This window comes from Lepidochelys kempii, chromosome 6 (assembly GCF_965140265.1).
Source record: "Lepidochelys kempii isolate rLepKem1 chromosome 6, rLepKem1.hap2, whole genome shotgun sequence".
Lineage (NCBI taxonomy): Eukaryota > Metazoa > Chordata > Testudines > Cheloniidae > Lepidochelys > Lepidochelys kempii.
The window spans coordinates 4,517,847-4,539,261 of record NC_133261.1 but is presented as its reverse complement, the minus strand read 5'-3'; the positions used below and the strand labels follow the sequence as shown (position 1 = coordinate 4,539,261).

At 45.8% G+C, this 21,415-nt stretch overlaps 2 protein-coding genes across 2 annotated transcripts in view; one reads left to right on the top strand and one right to left on the bottom strand.

Moving 5' to 3' along the window:
* The window catches only part of LOC140912354 (uncharacterized), a 121,957-nt gene that overhangs the window by 84,624 nt on the left and 15,918 nt on the right, over window positions 1–21,415 (top strand). The gene's annotated exons all lie outside the window — the stretch shown is intronic.
* LOC140912694 (uncharacterized) overlaps window positions 14,875–21,415 on the bottom strand; it is a 30,581-nt gene continuing 24,040 nt past the window's right edge. Inside the window, exons 8-10 of the mRNA XM_073347562.1 lie at window positions 20,927–21,068; window positions 15,803–15,844; window positions 14,875–15,290 (exon numbers count right to left, since the gene is read on the bottom strand). Coding sequence (XP_073203663.1) covers window positions 14,995–15,290; window positions 15,803–15,844; window positions 20,927–21,068 — 480 coding nt within the window. The 3' untranslated portion in view covers window positions 14,875–14,994. The remainder of the gene's footprint in view (window positions 15,291–15,802; window positions 15,845–20,926; window positions 21,069–21,415) is intronic.

Sequence of the window (21,415 nt, the reverse complement as noted above, 5' to 3'; positions counted from 1 at the left end):
CTGCCACCTCTCTCCAGAGAGAATGGCAGGGCCCTGCCTGGGAACAATTAACTAGCCAAAGAGCAGGTAAAGATGCTGAGCCCCCAAAGAAAGAGGGAATCTACTCACCAGCTCGGCTTATACACGAGTGTCTCAAGTTTTGAGACCAGCTCGTTGTGGTTGATTCCTCTGAGGATGTTGATGGCCACCTGAAGAGCCGCCCCCGTGGTGCAGTAATTCACGATCAGGTCACACACCACGAGGCAGTTTGCCTCCTCCAGCTTCCCCTTGGGAATTCTGCTACAGCCCTGGGGCACCTCCGGAAGGTTGTTTAGTTTGGACTTGAATCGCTCAAACTCCTCTTTCCCCAGCTCATCCAGAGCCCTCTGCAGGGCATCTTTCAAGGTCTTAGGCATCGTGTCTTGGCTATTTGCTGAAAGTGGAACTGAGCTCTTCACTGAGTCTCTCTTTTTATCTCATTCTCTTGCCCCTTCCCCTTTGTCCTCTTTCCTGTATTTTTCCACTTCACCCGTCTGTGTCCTTGCCCTCCCCACTCTGGACTTTTCCCCTCTGGTTCCCCCTCCTACCCCTGCCCCACATCCTCCCTGCCTCTCCCCAAGGGCTCAGACTCCTGGGACTCAGAGTTGAGTAGGGCAATGAGAGCTGGTGGCTACAGAAGTCAACCCATTTCCTAGAATCATGGAACTGATTGGGACAGATCAGGCCACTGACAGTCTGTGGATGCATCAACACATTTTAATCACAGAGGGAGAGGAGAGAGACACTTTTAGCAAACTTTCAAATTATTGTAGAAAATCCTCCCTTCTCCTTTAATTTCTTCTCTCTTCCTCTTCTCCCCCACAAGTTCCTGGCACATACATGCACACATTTCCCTCTCCCCCCCTCCAGAAATCCCCAGCATGTACACACACATGCATGCTCACACACTTCTCCATCCAACTTCCTAACTATTTCACTGATTTATTTAGATATAGATGAGCAGAAATAAAAGAGAGGCTCATCCAGCATCCCAGCATCTGCCAATTTTTTTTAAAGATACACGAAAATTCCCAGTTCCCTGACACCAACTCTAATACTGAGTGATAATATAAATGTCTGAAATTAATCAACCACACACACAATCCCCAGAATCCCACACCCAGTCTGGCCCAGTGTCTATCACCTCACAAACTAGGGAGAAAAAGTACTTCTTGAAGCATGCCCCATGTTACGTGCATGGCACACACACACAGCAAAGTTACATAAAAATATACAATACTCTTGCTAGAAGGCTGCAATGTAGCATGACTTTATTTCTTAAAATTCATAATAATAACACACAGAACCAAAACCAGAGAGAGACAAAGCAGGCTGCTCCCTAAGGCAGAGGAGTACAACACACTGCATCTTGATCTAGGCTGGCTTTGTGCAGACTGACTCAGATGGTACCCTCCAGAGCCCCCTGCCTGCAAGCAGGACCAGAAAAACCCTTGAAACTTAGCGCATTTCTTCACTACTGCGGTAAATTGGCACCACTGCCATCAATGTAGTGGCATCGATTTAGTGGGTCTGGTGAAGACGTGCTAAATCGATGGGAGAGCATCTCCTGTTAACGTCTGTAATCCACCTTTACAAGAGGCAGAAGCTGTGAACCCGGGACAGTGTCTCTCGCTGTCATAGCATAGCGTGGACACTGCTGCTGGTCAATCTAAGGTACGTCAACTTACATTACGTTATTTACCTAACTGAAGTAACATACCTTAGATTGGCCTACAGTGGTAGCATAGACCAGGCCTTGGTGTGACAGTTTATAATTTTAATATGGTTTTCAATACACCACATCCTGCAGTCTAACAAACTCGAGCTGTTAACAGACCTTGCTTCCTCCTTAGTCTTTTTCATATTAAAGGTGCCTCCGCTGATAGCAATTGCAATTACTTTTTCTGCGGCAATCCTGTGAACACTGAGCACTTTCAGAGCATGGTAGCAGGGTCCACGTGGCCAGTTAGTTTGTGGCAGGCTACTGCATAATAGATCTACACCCCAGTTTGCCACACACTAATTGTGTGCAAGCCCTGGGAGTATGTAGCACTAATTTAAGGGTAAAAAGGAAATCCCAGGAATCATGGTGTGGCAGGGTGCTGCTGGAGAAGCCCTAAATCTGCTCCTGGCACTCCAGCCCCAATCCATTCTCCCTGATTGGGGCTGGATGAACTGCCCTGTGTGTGCCTGGTAACTGACCACACCTGCCAGCCTCATTAGCAGGAGCTATAAGGCTGGAATAAGGAAGTGAGAGAAAGGGTGGTGGAAACTAAGAGCAGGAGGTCAGGCTCAGAGGGAGTAGGGGACCCCTAATCTGTTGCTGGTGAGGCCTTTGGTAGGCCAAACAGTTGTAAAGCCTCTATATAGTTGGAAACTGGTGATGGGAAACTGATCACGAATAAAGAACACAGGTGTTGCACCAGACTGAAGTGCCCCTGATTCAAGGAGAAGAGGGGCACTGGGGTCGAATCCAGAGGGGTGCAGTGTGCACCCCATTACAAATGGAAAGATCTGTTGAAGGAGTGATCAGAGAAATAGAAGAGGACAGTGTCAGAAAGCCCTGTGAGGGTGAGATATCAAGAAGAGGATGCCAGTTTTTAAAGCCGCAGAGGCTGAGGTGGGATGAGACTGACATAAAGGTCCTAAGATTTGGCTAAGAAGACCTCATTGGAGACCCCAGTGAGCGATTTCAACTGGGAGGAGACATCAGAAGCCAGACTGGAAGAGATTCAAGGTTGGACCCATCTCTCCATCTTTCTAACACTGACAAGAAGCCACTGAGACATCCTTAGTAAAATGCCAGCTTCGCACCAAAATAACCCTTCTCTTTTACCCTCCACGCCAATAGCAACATCTCCCAACTAGCCTCAGCCTGGCTAACGCCAGCTCTTGGATGAAAGGCAGATGAACTGTGGAAAATATGAAGTGATAATGGCAGGAAAAGGCAAATATGTTGAATACCTAGTAACCCCATTGTGATGGAATACACCCTGTATTCACACCCTTCACGCTATTGTAATAAGCTTTACACAAGGTATGCCTTGTAAGGTGTCAGTTGGAAATTCATAATTTGCTGATCAGTATTGTCCTGAAAAAATAAGTGTGGCAACATTGTATTTAAGATTATAATATTCCTCTGTATGTTGTTAAAAATATGTGTTCAGACTCATGTAGCACCAAACTGGTCAAACAGACCAGGATATGTGCTTGCCTTAATTTGCATTTAAGCAGTAAACAGAGTAATCAAGCAGGAAGGGAAAACAAGGCAGTTCAAACAGGTGGAAAAAAACATGCTTCCACATAGACTCTTTGTCTCCTCATTCTCAGCTGGAAATGTTTTTCCAGATGGGGCCGGAACTATAAAAAGGAAGGACAAAACACCCAAAGAGACCCCTCTTTCTCTTTCCATGCCCACTGCATTCTCTGCACCTGAAAAGAGAAAAGGAAACAGCCATTAGATTTTGGGGGAGGGGGTTCCTGCCCTGAAGAGTTTGTTCAGTAACCTTGCTGGAAGAATGTGGTGAGAAATTTTGCCTGAATCTAATATAGTTTGTTGTTAGTCACAAGTAAGCATTTTATATTTATTTTTCTTGTAACCATTTCTGTCTTCTATGCCTCATTACTTGTACTCACTTAAAATCTCTCTCTTTGTAGTTAGTAAACTTGTTTTATTGTTTTATCTAATCCATGTGTTTAAGTTAAGTGTCTGGCTAACTCTCTATTTAAAATAAGAAGCTGGTATGTTATTCCCTTAAAGGAATAATGGACTTGAAATATTTGTACTGTCCAGGAGAGGGCTGGGCAGAACAAGGATGTACATTTCTGGAGGGAAATCTGGGACTGGGGGTGTGTTGGGGTCATCCTGCAGGATAACTCAGGCTGGTGAGAGTCAGAATGTAGCTGGCAGGCTGCAGTTACACACAGACACTCAGGGTGTGGCTTGCACGCTGGAAGACAGTGAGTGGCCCAGGTGGGAGCTACTTCAATGAGGCATTGTAAGGCACCCAAAGTTGCTGGGCAGGGTGACGGCCCCCTACCTCCACTAGTCTGGATTGTACTTCACTATCTCAAACCCATCACTTCACTATTCACTGAAATCACTCAACAGCCTGGCTAGGCTTTTGCACATTCAGGGAGCAACAGCCCCAGACATGTCTGTCTGGCCTCTGGGACTCACCAAAAGTCTGTGCGCCCATCTGACCAGGCACAGACCTGTCCGCAATGTTTGGGTAGCTGAGCCTTACGGCATTAATAGAGACACAACCCTGTCCGTGCTGCCAGGCGTAGAAGGAGCAGGCACTCGGGCAGAGGTTCCTTGGAGTTGTGCGCAGAAGGGTCAAATTTGCCAAGGGGCACTGAACATGAAAGAGAAAGCAGAGAATTACCAGCACAAAGAACGTGAGTGAAATACAATTTAGAGAGAGCGAGAGAGAGAGAGAGATTTAGGTAATGATATCAGGCTGGAGTCCCATGAACTCCAGATCACCACTTGTGACACCGTGTACTAATCTGTAGATACCGCTAACAACAAAGAGAAAGAACGGTCACACTGGTTATTGCTTTCATTTTCTGCTAGTGTATTGCATTGTTATTCCTTTGTTGATTGCTGTGTGCTGGTTCAGCAACGACATTTCCCGTATGAGACCCATTTAGCTTTTATCCTGATCTGATAACCAGTTTCCTTCAACCCAGCAATTTCGTTATTTCAGTGAAACTATCTGTGATTAGCTCAATAGGGTCAGGCATAAAGGCCTCCCTTGGCACTAAGAATCTGCCATGGAGAACTCATCTAATCAAAGGCTAGGTACAGATCCATCCAGTGGGCCCCCTAACACCCTGTGAGATCCAGACTACCCTGGAGATGTGGGAGATGTTGCCCATCACAGCTGTCTCTCTCTCCTCATCTGAGCTAGAGAAATCTGCCAGGCTAAACCGCTATGTGGGCTCCCTACAGGATGTGTAACATGCTGTGTGTCCATGTACAAAAGTGGCCCTAACGGCTCACAGGCATTAAATCCACTCCTTGGATTAAACTTGTTTTGACAAGCCAGTCACTGTGCAGTCCTGCAACATGATGCAGTGCCAGGGCAGAGGGAGGTTCTAGTGTAATAACCATAACATTGCAAACAGCCCTCCCACGACCATTGCAGCATGCACTGAGCATTGCTTAGGTGACCTCTCTGGCTTACTCTTTGCACTCCACTGCACAGGGACATGATGGCCACAAGCCATTTAAATGTGCAAACAGAGCTGCACATGCCACCGAGCTCATCTGTGTGCAATTTTTTACAGCCAATTTCCTCTTCTTCTAGCATTGGGGTGATGGTCTTATTGTATTGGTGGCATGTCTGAGAGGAAGTGTCTGAATCAGCCAGTTTGGCAATTTTAGAGCGGTGTCTACATCGGATTAATTCTGATCAACATTAGGAATTGTATCTTGAAATTGCTATACCACGGAAAGTCTCTGTATGTGCATCCACCATGAGCTAGGAAGGTTGTGTCATGTCTTCCCCAGACCAGGGACAACATGGAATACTTAACAGTATCAATGGTGATTTGAATGGACCACAGGTAAGAATATAAGAGCTTCCATCCTGGGTCAGACCATGGCCCATCTTGCCCAATGTCCTGTCTCCAAAGTGGAGCTTCGGGGGAGTGTACAGAACTGGGCAATTATAGAGTGAGCCACCCCGGTCTTTCACTTCTAGCTTCTGGTAGTCAAAGGCTTAGGGTCACCCTAAGCATGTTGTTGCCTCCCCAAACATCTTGGCTAATAGCCATTGATGGGCCTATCTGATGGGATATCCTCCCCACATTTGCCCAGAAGGTGTCTACTACAAAGGGAAAAGTACTGGTGGTGTGGAAGAGGTGAACCTATCCATGACCCTTGGGCGTATGCAGATCAAGGAACTGTGCACTAGCTACGTGCCGACGTTCTCAGCCACCCTAGGACTGACTGAACGGGCATACCACTCCATTGACACGGGTAATGCTCACCCAATTAAAGTCCAACCTTACCGGGTGTCTCCTCAAGCTAAAACTGCTGTAGAATGGAAGATCCCGGATATGTTACAGATGGCTGTAATCCACCCCTCTGGCAGTGCATGGGCATCTCCAGTGGTTCTAGTTCCCAAACCAGATGGAGAGATATGTTTTTGCGTGGACTAACGTAAGCTAAATGCTTTAACTCGCCCAGACAACTATCCAATGCCACACACAGATGAACTATTGGAGAAACTAGGACGGGCCCAGTTCATCTCTACCTTGGACTTAACCAAGGGGTTCTGCTAGGTACCGCTAGATGAATCCGCCAAGCAAAGGTCAGCCTTCACCACCCATGTCAGGCTGTATGAATTTAATGTACACCCTTTCGGGCTGTGGAATGCACCCGCCACCTTTCAAAGACTTGTAGATGGTCTCCTAGAGGGTTTAGGAGAATATGCAGTCACCTACCTTGACGATGTGGCCATATTTTTGGATTCCTGGGCAGAACACCTGGAACATCTACAAAAAGTCTTCGAGCGCGTAAGGGAGGCAGGACTAACTGTTAAGGCTAAGAAGTGTCAAATAGGCCTAAACAGAGTGACTTACCTTGGACACCAGGTGGGTCAAGGAACTATCAACCCCCTACAGGCCAAAGTGGATGCTATCCAAAAGTGGCCTGTCCCAAAGTCAAAGAAACAGGTTCAATCCTTCTTAGGCTTGGCCGGTTATTACGGACGATCTGTACCGCGATACAGCCAAATCACCACCCCACTGACAGACCTAACCAAAAAGAAACAGCCAAATGCCGTTCAGTGAACCGAAGAGTGTCAGAAGGCCTTTAACTAGCTTAAAGCGACACTCATGTCTGACCCTGTACTAAAGGCCCCAGACTTTGACAAACCGTTCCTAGTAACCACAGATGCGTCCGAGCGTGGTGTGGGAGCAGTTTTAATGCAGGAAGGACCGGATCGAGAATTCCACCCTGTAGTGTTTCTCAGCAAAAAACTGTCTGAGAGGGAAAGCAAGTGGTCAGTCAGTGAAAAAGAATGTTACGCCATTGTCTACACCCTGGAAAAGCTACGCCCATATGTTTGGGGACAGCATTTCCACCTGCAAACCGACCGTGCTGCACTACAGTGGCTTCATACCGCCACAGGAAATAACAAAAAACTTATTCGGTGGAGTTTAGCTCTCCAAGATTTTGATTTCGACATCCAACACATCTCAGGAGCTTCTAACAAAGTGGCTGATGCACTCTCCCGTGAAAGTTTCCCAGAATCAACTGGTTAAAATCGTCCTTGAGATGTGGGAAATATTGTTAGTTTTTATATACTTGGCAATATATTTAGAGGTGCATGTGTCTTATTAACTCTGTTTTTCCTAGAGCTATAGGAAGAAATCCCAGCCAGCGTTTCACCCTATCTGTGATTTGGAGGGCGTGTCATAAATATAAAGGGAAGGGTAAACACCTTTAAAATCCCTCCTGGCCACAGGAAAAATCCTCTCACCTGTAAAGGGTTAAGAAGCTAAAGGTAACCTCGCTGGCACCTGACCAAAATGACCAATGAGGAGACAAGATACTTTTAAAAGCTGGGAGGAGGGAGAAAAACAAAGGGTCTGTGTCTGTCTGTGTGATGCTTTTGCCAGAGACAGAACAGGAATGGAGTCTTAGAATTTAGTAAGTAATCTAGCTAGGTATGTGTTAGATTATGATTTCTTGAAATGGCTGAGAAAATAGCTGTGCTGAATAGAATGAAATATTCCTGTCTGTGTGCCTTTTTTGTAACTTAGATTCTCTATGTTTTGAATCTAATTACCCTGTAAGGTATTTACCATCCTGATTTTACAGAGGTGATTCTTTTTTCTTTCTTCTATTAAAAGTCTTCTTGTAAGGAAACTGAATGTTTTTTTTCATTGTTCTAAGATCCAAGGGTTTTGGTCTGTGGTCACCAATGCAAATTGGTGAGGATTTTTACCAAACCTTCCCCAGGAAGTGGGGTGCAAGGGTTGGGAGGATTTTGAGAGGAAAGATGTCCAAACTATGTTTTTTCAGGAACCCAGATAAAGTTTGGTGGTGGCAGTGGAAATCCAAGGGCAAAGGGTAAAATAATTTGTACCTTGGGGAAGTTTTAACCTAAGCTGGTAAAAGTAAGCTTAGGAGGTTTTCATGCAGGTCCCCAGATCTGTACCCTAGAGTTCAGAGTGGGGAAGGAACCCTGACAGGGTGTGTTTCTAGTGGGGTCCTGCAGGGAGCAGTTCTTGGTCCTATGCTATTTAATATTTTTATCAGTGACTTGGAAGACAACATAAAATCATCTCCGATAAAATCTGCAGGTGACACAAAAAGTGGGGGAGTGGTACATCATGAAGAGGACAGATCATTGATACAGAGCAGTCTGGACTGCTTGGTAAATTGGACTTAAGCAAACTATGTATTTTAATATGGGTTCCTGGTGCAGCACTGTGGCCAAAAGAGATAATACGGAATGCATATCTATGGGAATCTTGAGCAGGGTTAGAAAGGTTATTTTATCTCTATCATTTGCACTGGTGTGAGCTCTGCTGAAATAGTGTCCAGTTCTGGTGCCCATAATTCAAGAAGGATGCTGCTATATTGGAAAGGGCTCAGAGAAGATCCATGAGAATGATTAAGGTATTAGACAACCTGCCTGCTAATGTTCAATCTATTTAGCTTAATAAAGAGAAGGTTAAGAAGTGACTTGATTACAGTCTATAAGTATCTACATTGGGAACAAATATTTAATAATGGGCTGTTCAGCCTAGCAGAGGGAGAGCATTATCTAACATGACCCAATGGCTGGAAGTTGAAGCTAAACAAATTCAGACTGGAAATAAGGCATATATTGGTAACCATTAGAACCACTTACCAATGGCATGATGATTTGCCCACCTTTATTCGAGAAAGCTTGTGTATCCTGTCAATAAAGAAAACACACTAGAAAATCCCTTATTTGGCAACAATTTCTCTTTCAGTGAGAAATTGACAGGAGAGACCCCCCCAAATCTGCGGCTGCTTGCCTAGGAAGCCACAGGGGCTAAGAGTGTGAGGGAATGGCTACTAATTGGTGTTGGGGTCTGAACTATTGCAGTGTGTGGCTGAGGGATAGAATCATAGAATCATAGAATCATAGAATATCAGGGTTGGAAGGGACCCCAGAAGGTCATCTAGTCCAACCCCCTGCTCGAAGCAGGACCAATTCCCAGTTAAATCATCCCAGCCAGGGCTTTGTCAAGCCTGACCTTAAAAACCTCTAAGGAAGGAGATTCTACCACCTCCCTAGGTAACGCATTCCAGTGTTTCACCACCCTCTTAGTGAAAAAGTTTTTCCTAATATCCAATCTAAACCTCCCCCACTGCAACTTGAGACCATTACTCCTCGTTCTGTCATCTGCTACCATTGAGAACAGTCTAGAGCCATCCTCTTTGGAACCCCCTTTCAGGTAGTTGAAAGCAGCTATCAAATCCCCCCTCATTCTTCTCTTCTGCAGGCTAAACAATCCCAGCTCCCTCAGCCTCTCCTCATAACTCATGTGTTCCAGACCCCTAATCATTTTTGTTGCCCTTCGCTGGACTCTCTCCAATTTATCCACATCCTTCTTGAAGTGTGGGGCCCAAAACTGCACACAGTACTCCAGATGAGGCCTCACCAATGTCGAATAGAGGGGAACGATCACGTCCCTCGATCTGCTCGCTATGCCCCTACTTATACATCCCAAAATGCCATTGGCCTTCTTGGCAACAAGGGCACACTGCTGACTCATATCCAGCTTCTCGTCCACTGTCACCCCTAGGTCCTTTTCTGCAGAACTGCTGCCTAGCCATTCGGTCCCTAGTCTGTAGCTGTGCATTGGGTTCTTCCGTCCTAAGTGCAGGACCCTGCACTTATCCTTATTGAACCTCATCAGATTCCTTTTGGCCCAATCTTCCAATTGGTCTAGGTCCTTCTGTATCCTATCCCTCCCCTCCAGCGTATCTACCACTCCTCCCAGTTTAGTATCATCCGCAAATTTGCTGAGAGTGCAATCCACACCATCCTCCAGATCATTTATGAAGATATTGAATAAAACCGGCCCCAGGACCGACCCTTGGGGCACTCCACTTGATACCGGCTGCCAACTAGACATGGAGCCATTGATCACTACCCGTTGAGCCCGACAATTTAGCCAGCTTTCTACCCACCTTATAGTGCATTCATCCAGCCCATACTTCCTTAACTTGCTGACAAGAATACTATGGGAGACCGTGTCAAAAGCTTTGCTAAAGTCAAGAAACAATACATCCACTGCTTTCCCTTCATCCACAGAACCAGTAATCTCATCATAAAAGGCGATTAGATTAGTCAGGCATGACCTTCCCTTGGTGAATCCATGCTGGCTGTTCCTGATCACTTTCCTCTCATGCAAGTGCTTCAGGATTGATTCTTTGAGGACCTGCTCCATGATTTTTCCAGGGACTGAGGTGAGGCTGACTGGCCTGTAGTTCCCAGGATCTTCCTTCTTCCCTTTTTTAAAGATTGGCACTACATTAGCCTTTTTCCAGTCATCCGGGACTTCCCCGGTTCGCCACGAGTTTTCAAAGATAATGGCCAGTGGCTCTGCAATCACAGCCGCCAATTCCTTCAGCACTCTCGGATGCAACTCGTCCGGCCCCATGGACTTGTGCACGTCCAGCTTTTCTAAATAGTCCCTAACCGCCTCTATCTCCACAGAGGGCTGGCCATCTCTTCCGCATTTTGTGATGCCCAGCGCAGCAGTCTGGGAGCTGACCTTGTTAGTGAAAACAGAGGCAAAAAAAGCATTGAGTACATTAGCTTTTTCCACATCCTCTGTCACTAGGTTGCCTCCCTCATTCAGTAAGGGGCCCACACATTCCTTGGCTTTCTTCTTGTTGCCAACATACCTGAAGAAACCCTTCTTGTTACTCTTGACATCTCTGGCTAGCTGCAGCTCCAGGTGCGATTTGGCCCTCCTGATAACATTCCTACATGCCCGAGCAATATTTTTATACTCTTCCCTGGTCATATGTCCAACCTTCCACTTCTTGTAAGCTTCTTTTTTATGTTTAAGATCCGCTAGGATTACATGGGGTGGATAGAAAGCTGGCTAGATCGCCGGTCTTAATGGGTAGTGATCAATGGCTCCATGTCTAGTTTGCAGCCAGTATCAAGCGAAGTGCCCGAAGGGTCAGTCCTGGGGTCGGTTTTGTTCAATATCTTCATTAATGATCTGGAGGATGGCGTGGACTGCACCCTCAGCAAGTTTGCAGATGACAGTAAACTGAGAGGAGTGGTAGATATGCTGGAGGGTAGGCATAGGATACAGAGGGACCTAGACAAATTAGAGGATTGAGCCAAAAGAAATCTGATGAGGTTCAACAAGGACAAGTGCAGAGTCCTGCACTTAGGACGGAAGAATCCCATGCACTGCTACAGACTAGGAACCGAGTGACTAGGCAGCAGTTCTGCAGAAAGGGACCTAGGGGTTACAGTGGACGAGAAGCTGGATATGAGTCAAGAGTGTGCCCTTGTTGCCAAGAAGGCCAATGACATTTTGGGATGTATAAGTAGGGGCATTGCCAGCAGATCAAGGGACGTTATCGTTCCGCTCTATTAGGCATAGGCATCTGGAGTACTGTGTCCAGTTTTGGGCCCCACACTACAAGAAGGATGTGGAAAAATTGGAAAACGTCCAGCGGAGGGCAACAAAAATGATTAGGGGGCTGGAGCACATGACATATGAGGAGAGGCTGAGGGAACTGGGATTGTTTAGTTTGCAGAAGAGAAGAATGAGGGGGGATTTGATAGCTGCTTTCAACTACCTGAGAGGTGGTTCCAGAGAGGATGGTTCTAGACTATTCTCAGTGGTAGAAGAGGACAGGACAAGGAGTAATGGTCTCAAGTTGCAGTGGGGGAGGTTTAGGTCGGATATTAGGAAAAACTTTTTCACTAGGAGGGTGGTGAAGCACTGGATTGCGTTACCTAGGGAGGTGGTGGAATCTCCTTCATCTAGCATTGGGGTGACGGTCTTATTGTATTGTTGGCATGTCTGAGCGGAAGTGTCTGAATCAGCCAGTGTGGCGACTTTAGGACTGGGCCTACATTGCATTAATTCTGATTGACATTAGGATGTTGTATCATGAAACTGCTGTACCATGGAAAGCCTCTGTGTGTGCATCCACCATGAGCTAGGAAGGTTGTGTCATGTCTTCCCCAGACCAGACACAATGGGCAATACTTAACAGTAGCAATGGTGATTTGTATGAAACATAGCTAAACACATGAGAGTGGCCATCCTGGGTCAGACCATCTTCATCTTGCCCAGTATCCTGTCTTCCTCCCTCTGGCCAGGAGGGATTTTAAAGGGGTTTACCCTTCCCTTTATATTTATGACACACCCGCTTGATGATGATTCCCCATTTACAATTACAGCTTGACACCTGTCAGTTAGCCCAACTTTTATCCATGTGCTGTGTGCTGTGTTAATGTTACCCCCTTGGGGTTTAGAGAGCATGGCCTCTTTAAATCCTTGTCCTGAGCCACAGGCAGTGTTGGTTGTTCCAGGGGCATGGAGCGAGGGAGGGCAACAGGGGTCATGTGTCTGGAGCTCCAGACAAGAGGCCCCCACAGCTGAGAATCTGCCTGAAGCTTGGAAGGGACAGAGCAGCTGACTGGGGATGCCCCAGAATGGGAGCCAGGAGCACTGTGCCAGAGGAAATCATCTGAGGACAAACCAGAGTTGGACCCAGTATCACCGCTGCCCAGAGCTCTATGGGGCCATGAGTACTGAGGCTTGTGATTTTGCATTGGGAATAAGGAGGGAGGCTGTAGCTAGCTAAGTGGGGAGGTTGTTGCTCTGTGTGGGTTTGCAGAAAGCGGTAGAAAGGGCACAGGAGGCGTTTGTTGTGGGAAGATTGCTGGCACCGAAGATGACCAGGAGCACCCAAGACTCATTGCCGGACTGGAACGCTGCCCAGGACTTCTGAGCTCTGAGCGCAGATGTATTGCTCAGTGTCTGTCCTTTCAGACTGTGGAACCGCTGGGCCTGGGGGGCCTTGAGTTGAATGCAACCCTATTTTACCATTTCCCCATCTTCCCCCCCTGTTGTTTTTCTCAATTCATCCCTGTCCTATATTCATTGTACTAGGCTGGGTGAATGTGTATGTGAGAGAGAGAGAGAGAGATCACTCCGGATTGGAACAGATGCCCCTGGCGTGGAAGGGACTTTCTCTGCTGCATTCCTGCACGTGCCTTTTCTTGGCTGCCTGCAGAGCAGACTCCATCTTCACCATGTGGGCACTATAGTTACAGTAATTTTATACCATTACATATTCTTTAATCAAAAGGTTGTGCAGTACCAGTCAAATGCCTTACAGAAGTCTATCGCAACAACACTATTACCTTTATGAACCAGACCTGTAATCTCATCAAAACAAAGACATTAAGCTAATTTGACAGTCTTTGGTTTCCATAAACCCATTTTATTTGCATTAATCACGTTACCCTCCTTTAATTCTTTATTAATCGAGTCCTGTATCAGCTGCTCCATTATCTTGCCCAGGATCGAAGTCTGGCTGATCAGCCTATATTTACTTGGTCATCCCATTTACCCTTTTAAAATACTGGCACAACATTCTCTTTCTTCAAGTCTTCTGGAACATCCCAAGAGTTCCTTAGCCAGCTCTTTTAAAATTCTTGGATGCAAGTTATCTGGACCTGCTGATTTAAAAATGTCTGACTTTAATAGTTGCTATTTAATTCTCTGTTCCCCCTTCCCCCAAACTCTTTTCAGCCCCCACTCCCATCTACAACCTGCAGTTTAATCAGTCATTGATTTTATTATCCCTCTCCCTACCTGAATACATTTTATCTCTATTTATCATTCCACTAGTAGCTCTGCAGGGTGTTAAAGTGAAACCTGAGCCTGAAGGGTCAGAAAAATGTGAACTCAGAAAGGAATTGGGTTTGTAGCCAGTTCCCAGGGGCTCCAATTTATGAAGAGAGAGGAATTTATCCTCTGATCCTGGCTGGGATTGTGTTTAGAATGGGGAGAGCAGGAATGTCAGGGTTCCCCCCCACACTCTGAACTCTGGGGTACAGATGTGGGGACCCACATGAAAGACACCCTAAGCTTATATTCTACCAGCTTAGGTTAAAACTTCTCCAAGGCACAAATTCCTTTCCTTGTCCTTGGACAGTATTGCTGCCACCACCAAGTGATTTACATAAAAATTCAGGGAATGGTCACTTGGAATCCCTATCCCCCCAACGCTCCTTCACCCCCTTTCCTGTGGAGGCTTGAGAATAATATACCAACCAATTGCCTTAACAATGTGAGCCCAGACCAGACCCTTTGTCTTCAGGACACTGAAATCAATCAGGTTTTTAAAAGAAGAACTTTATTTATAAAGAAAAAAATAAAAGAATCACACCTGCAAAATCAGGATGGAAGGTAACTTTACAGGGTAATAAAAAAATTTTAAACACAGAGGATTCCCCTCTAGGCTCAGCTTCACAGTTACAAAAACAGGAATAAAACTACCTCTTAGCATAGGAAAATTCACAAGCCAAAATAAAAGATAATCTAATGCATTTCCTTGCCCTACTTACAATTTCTGTGGTTTTAGATGGATTATTACAGGTATATTTTCAAGAGATGTTGTACTTGCTTGGCTTCTCCCTCCGTCCGGAGAGCGAACAACAAAAGAGACCAACAAACAAATCCTTTCCCCCCGGATTTGAAAGTATCTTCTTTCCTCACTGGTCCTTCTTGTCAGGTGCCAACTCGGTTATTTGAACTGTTTAACCCCTTACAGGTAAGGCAATTCAGTATAGCTGACAAGGAGGGATTTTATGCTTGTGCATACATAAAGGTTGCTACCCTTCCCCTATATTTATGACAAGGGAGGATGCAGAGATGGAGACACAGTGGGATCCCCTGTAGAGAGGAGGCTGATCTCCCCCCACTGGCTCATTCCTGACCAGCCCTTGTTGCCTTGTGAAGTCTCTCTGCCAGGTCTCTCTGGTTGATGGCGTTCAGCACCATCATGGTCACCTTCACCCCATAGTGCTCTTTATAGTGACTGATCAGTAGGTCGGTGATCTCCACAGGGTCTGCTTTCTCTAGGTCACATTGATGTATATGGTTGTATCCCTCCTCCAGCTCAATGTCAGTCAGTTTGCTCTTGAACTCCTTCAGCTCTCCCTTTCGGAGGTTTTTCAGGATGTCCAGGAGGTGATCTCTCATTGTCTTCCCTGTGCCACCTCCTAGAACATGGGCCAGCAAAGTATGGTCCAGCCACTCCCCACCCAGGTACCATTCCCCGCTCTCTTTCCTCCCCGGCTCTCTCCCTCCCATCCTGCATCTCCCTCTTCTACCAGTAATCCTTGGTATCTCCCCTCAATCCCAGTGCTTTCTGCTCTGCACTCGGTGTCTCACTGCCACCGGTCAAGTCTGTGTGGCTCCCCTTTGCTCACCCCTCCCCACGCCGCTGCTGTCCCCTCCCACAGATACCTCCCTAACTCAGTTACCTTGACCGTCTTCCCCTCCTCGCTGGAATACCTTCCAATGTCCAAGCCTCTCTTCTTTCCTGTCAGAATCCCCCCTCCCCACAACTGGATATCCACCCACTCCCTGCATCTGCTCTGAATTAGAATCCTGGATCAGAGCAGAACTACTGCCTAGTGGTTACAGTATGGGGGGCGGGTATGTCTTTTTTCTTCTGTAATTTCTGTCCTACTAAAATAAGGTCTCTGTATATCAGGGGAGATGAACTGACCTGTGTGGTGTTCTGTTAATGGTGAACGGTGCTCAATGTCACCTGGAAGGGAGGAGGGAAGAAGAGAGAAACAAACTTTTTATCATAATTTTCTGTTTACTCTGCTCGCCTCACACCACACAGGCCACTTGCAGATCTGATTGGCTAAGCCATGGCAGTGTGATTATCTTTAGAGTTGACAGAATGATATACCAGTTAATGAGTTATTCAGATTCCCCTGAAGGATCTGTTACCGGCCACTGTCAGAGACTGCACCCAGATATCAGACTCAATGGGCGTGGCAATGCCTGTGTTCTTAGACCGCTGCTCTGTGTCCCCCCCCCCCACAGAACATCAAATAGCAGAAATTTACACACTTAACACACACTCTCACACACACTGATCTGGCATCTGGTGAGTGCAAGTTGCCGTGTGCACCCAGTGACATGTCTCTGTACAACAGCACTTATGTCACCACTAACTGTGCCCAAGGTGTCTGCTAGGCTCGGGTTTTAAAAATCTTTTTCCTTACTACTTTTTCAAGAAATCTACGAACAAACCCACTGTAACAACGAATGTATTGTAATTAAAACAGCAATAAGTTATCTCAAGATGACAAGCACACACAGCTATTGCTTCAGGCGTTTAGCGTCTGGTTATTATTATTGATACGTCAAATGCCCAGTCCAGGATGATAAGCTCAGTGCATTGTAAATGTATGTAATACTGTTGCTCCTTTGGCTGAGCAGAAAGCTGTAATTTTGGGCCCTGCAGGGTAGTTTCAGTTTGGTTGAGTGATCAGTGATAGAAGTCCGGTTTATTTTTCCTGTCATCTCTTTATTCCCAGAAACAGACACCGCGTCCTGCTTCCCTGACCAGTAGGAGGAACGTACAATTCATGGGCTTTAGCAGACATCCCCAGCCAGACACTCAGCCTGGTGCCCAATAAGCAGCTGGCTCGTCTGCCTCTGCTTCTGTACAGGGTCACCCAGCAACTGCCTCTCCAATGGCTAACTCACTGCGACCCCTGAACATCCAGCACCAGGTCGGCTTCCAGCTCAGAGGGTCAGCACTTTGGGACAGGGACAACACCTAGCACAGTGCAGTCCTGGTCCCTGAATAGGGCTCCTCGGCACTTCCTTAATACACCTATAAATTAATGTACTGCACCTAGCACAATTGGGTTCTGGACCATGACTGTGGGTCTCAGGCAACACAACGAATAATAATGGGTTTGCCCTGCAAGCTCCTGTCTGCACTACAAAACATTCTCAATTGCTCCTGCTGTTAGGTAAGAAGGCAAATGCTTAGCTGCCCCCAGTGGTCTCTGGTGGTCCTGCACCCCTGATGGCAGCCATTAGCATCACTCAGCACCACAGTATGTTTTAGTAATGATGTGTGAAATCCATTGTACCACAAACATAGTAATGCCTTGCGGGGACACCCAATTTCAGTGTATTTCCCCCATTTTAGTATTTGTATGGTGTTAGCACGTAGGAGTCAGATGGATGAATATCTTCAATACCAAGCAAATTGGTTGAAACTACAGTAAAGAACAGAATTATCAGACACACAGATGAACACGATTTGTTGAGGAACAGTCAACATGGTTTTTGTAAAGAGATATCATGCCTCACCACTCTACTAAAATTCTTTGAGGGGGCAAAAAGCAAGTGGACAAGGGGGATCCAGTGGATATAGTGTACTTAGATTTTCAGAAAGCCTTTGACAAGTTCCCTCACCAAAGGCTCTTAAGCAGAGTAAGCTGTCATGGGATAACATGGATCAGTAAACTGGTTAAAGGATAGGAAACAAAGTGTAGGTATAAATGGTCAGTTTTCAGAATGGAGAGAGGTAAATAGTGGTGTCCCCCTGGGATCTGTACTGGGACCAATGCTATTCAACATATTCATAAATGATCTGGAAAAAGGGGTAAACAGTGAGGTGGCAAAGTTTGCAAATGATCCAAAATTATTCCTGGAGTCCAAAGGTCGCTGCAAAAAATTACAAAGGGATCTCATCAAACTGTGTGGAAGGCAGATGAAAACAACAAAATGGCAGATGAAATTCAGTGTTGATAAAAGCAAAGTAATGCACATTGGAAAACATAATTCCAATTACACAAACAAAGTGATGGGCTCTCAATTACTTCTTTTCACCCAAGAAAGAGATCAGGGATTCCTTGTGGAGAGTTCTCTGAAAACATCTGCTCAATGTGCAGAGGCAGTCAAAAAAGCAAACAGAATGTTAGGAACCATTAGAAGAGGGAGAGAAAAGAAGACAGAAAATATCATAATGCCACTATATAAATCCACATTATGCCAACACCTGGAACACTGCATGCAGTTCTGGTCACCCCATCTCAAAAAAGACATATTAGAATTGGAAAAAGTACAGAGAAGGGCAACAAAAATGATTAGGGGTATGGAACAGCTTCCATCTGAGGGGAGATTAAAAAGACTGGAATTACTCATCTTAGAAAAGAGACGACTAAGGGGGAATATGATAGAGGTCTATAAAATTATAAATATTGTGGAGAAAGTGAATAAGGAAGGTTTTTTTTACCCCTTCACATAACACAAGAACCAGGAGTCACCCAATGAAATTAATAGCAGGTTTAAAACAAACAAAAGGAAGTACTTCTTCATACAACGCACAGTCAACTCGTGGAACTTGTTTCCCTGTGATGTTGTGAAGGCCAAAACTATAACTGGGTTCAAAAAAGAATTTGATAAGTTCATAGAGGATAGGTTTATCAATGGTTATTAGCCAAGATGGTCAAGGATGTGACTGGGTGTCCCTAAGCCTCTGACTGCCAGATGCTGGGACTGGACAACAGGGGATGGATCACCTGATAATTGCTGTTCTGTTTATTCCCTCTGAAACATCTGGCACTAGCCATGGTCTGAAGACAGAATATTGGGCTAGATGGACCATTCTTAAGTTCTTACAAATTGAATTTGAGTCAACAATGTGGTGCAGTTGCAAAAAAGCATGCCGGGGCATATTAACCGGAATGCCATCTGTAAGATACAGGAGGTAATTGTCCCACTCTACTTGGCCTTGTGAGGCCTCCGCTGGAGCCCTGTGTCCAATTCTGGGTGCTGCACTTTAGAAAACATGTGAACAAATTGAAAAGAGTCCAAAGGAGAGCAACAAAAATGAGAAAAGGTTTAGAAAACCTGAGCTGTTAGGAAAGGTTAAAAAAAACTGGGCACGTCTAGTCTTGAGAAAAGGAGGTGAGGGGACTGATAGTCTTGAAATATGTTAGAGGCTGTTATTAAGCGGTCAGGGATCAATTGTTCTCCATGTCCACTGAAGGTAGGACAAGAAGTAATGGGCTTAATCTGCAGTAAGGCAGATTTAGGTTAGATATGAGGAAACAAATTCTAACTCTAAGGGTAGTTAAGCTCTAGGATAGGCTTCCGAGGGAGGTTGTGGAATCCCCGTCATTGGACGTTTTTAAGAACAGGTTGGATGAACCTGTCAGGGATGGTCTAGGATTCCTGGGCCCTGTTTCAGTGCAGGGGGGCTGGACGTTATCACTTCTCAAGGTTCCTTCCAGCCCTGCATTTTTATGATCATCCCCAGAAGCGGCAGTTGTCTTGTCAGTAGCAACGACTGGATGATTTTAAAGCTTTTCCAGAGCTTTTCAACAGGATGCCTGAGCTTCTCAAGATTTCTCTGGAAATGGTCCAGGACAAAATTTATAAACTTTGATATTGTGCAACTGGCTGCTCAAAACAGAGCACCTCTCTCACCTAAACGCTAGCTCCTGTTCCTTTAGGTTTGTAGAAGTCACAGTTTCAGGGCTAGCTGCACCTCTGTCCCCTTTCTGGCTGCTCAGTGCATCCTTCTTAGGGCTCGTGCCTTCACCTTTCTTGGGATGGAATCATGTGATCCTTCCACACTTAGGCCAGGCCCTGGGCTACAGCACCCTATGTCTCCACCATTATTGCCCTGTTGGGCTTCCCTTCAGGAGCCTATGACTCATGGTTTACAGCGACCAGAGAGTCTTCTTAAAACAAGTATTAGAGGGGTAGCTGTGTTCATCTGTATCCACAAAAACAATGCAGAGTCCGGTGGCACCTTAAAGACTAACAGATTTATTTGGGCATAAGCTTTCGTGAGTAAAAAAGTGTTTTTTTACCCACGAAAGCTTATGCCCAAATAAATCTGTTAGTCTTTAAGATGCTACCAGACTCCTTGTTGTTTTCTTAAAACAAAAGTACTGTTTGTTTATTTAGTAGGAACGAAAGCTTCACTGAAAAGGATTTTAAAACTACATGTAGCCTACCGGCATGTCTATTTTACCTCAGAAGCATGTCTCTTTCAACAAGACAAGTTGGTCCAACAGTAGATATTACCTCACCCACATTGTCTCTGTCTTTTACCTAGAGTCCTACTTACCCATAATGGTTACCTAGGCAGGCCTAACTTCTCCAGACAACCCCAGCAGACCCTGGGGTCTCTGTTTACCTCTCACTCTCCGCCTGAGAGAATGTCTCTCTTTGAACCTTCCAGGGTCTGTGTTCTCCTCTCTTTGCAGGGCAAAGGCTATTCTGTGTAATCTGGTCTGATAGGCTCAGCTCTTGACATAGCCAGTATTATCGAAGCTAACAGTTGTGCCTTTGAAGTCGTTAAGTGTTTGCTGAGAAGTAGTTTTCAGGAGCCATCCTCCTCTACCTGAGTGCCTTTCCTGGATAAACTAAGTCAATATATAAAAACAATGAGGAGGAGTCCGGTGGCACCTTAAAGACTAACAGATTTATTCGTGGTTAAAAAACCCACTTCTTCAGAAGCATGTGGGTTTTTAAAATAAATTTGTTAGTCTTAAAGGTGCCACCAGACTCCTCGTTGTTTTTATGGATACAGACTAACACGGCTACCCCTCTGATACTTTAAGTCAATATATGGTTTCAGCAAACACCACAATAACCAAGCCACCATACTGTATCAATACAATATTACAAGGCAGCTCCAAGTCCATCACAATAGGACACGGCTGGGATGCACCTCCCCTCCCCGCCCCCCGCCTTGGTCTGCACCTGAGTTTTGCACTGACCATCATCAGAAAGTGCCAAGAAGGGTTGTCTTATACAAACCTCTCACCCCTGCCAAGATCTTCTGCTGAGCTGAACCTACCTGGTCTCAAAAAGGCATTCCAGATCAGTTGCCTATCACTTTGCTTCACCAAGCTGAGGTCCAGTCTGTCCACAAAGCCCTGGGTGTAAATCTCCATGTATGGATGTTCATCCTGGGGATCTACATAACAGAACTCCAGCTCCTGCAGTGAAGACAAGGTGCTCCATTAGGGGTGACCCTGCCAGAGCCAGCAGAGCTGGGAATCAACAGTGCAAAGGATATCCCAGTTACCAGTAGAACCTAGCTCCAAGCTTCAGTCATCTCTTGCCTTGATTATCGAAACTTCCTCACCTCTCTCCTCCAGCGTGTCCAAATGTTGCTGCAAAATTCCTTGAGCACCATATCCAGCAGCCCTATACAGGGGCACTGGGGCCAGCACGGACTGTGAGGGGAGCGCGCCCCCTACTATACCTCCCACCCTGCTCCCTGCAGCACAGCACCCCCTAGTGCCATGACTAAGGTGCAATGATGACTTTAGGAGGGGGCCCT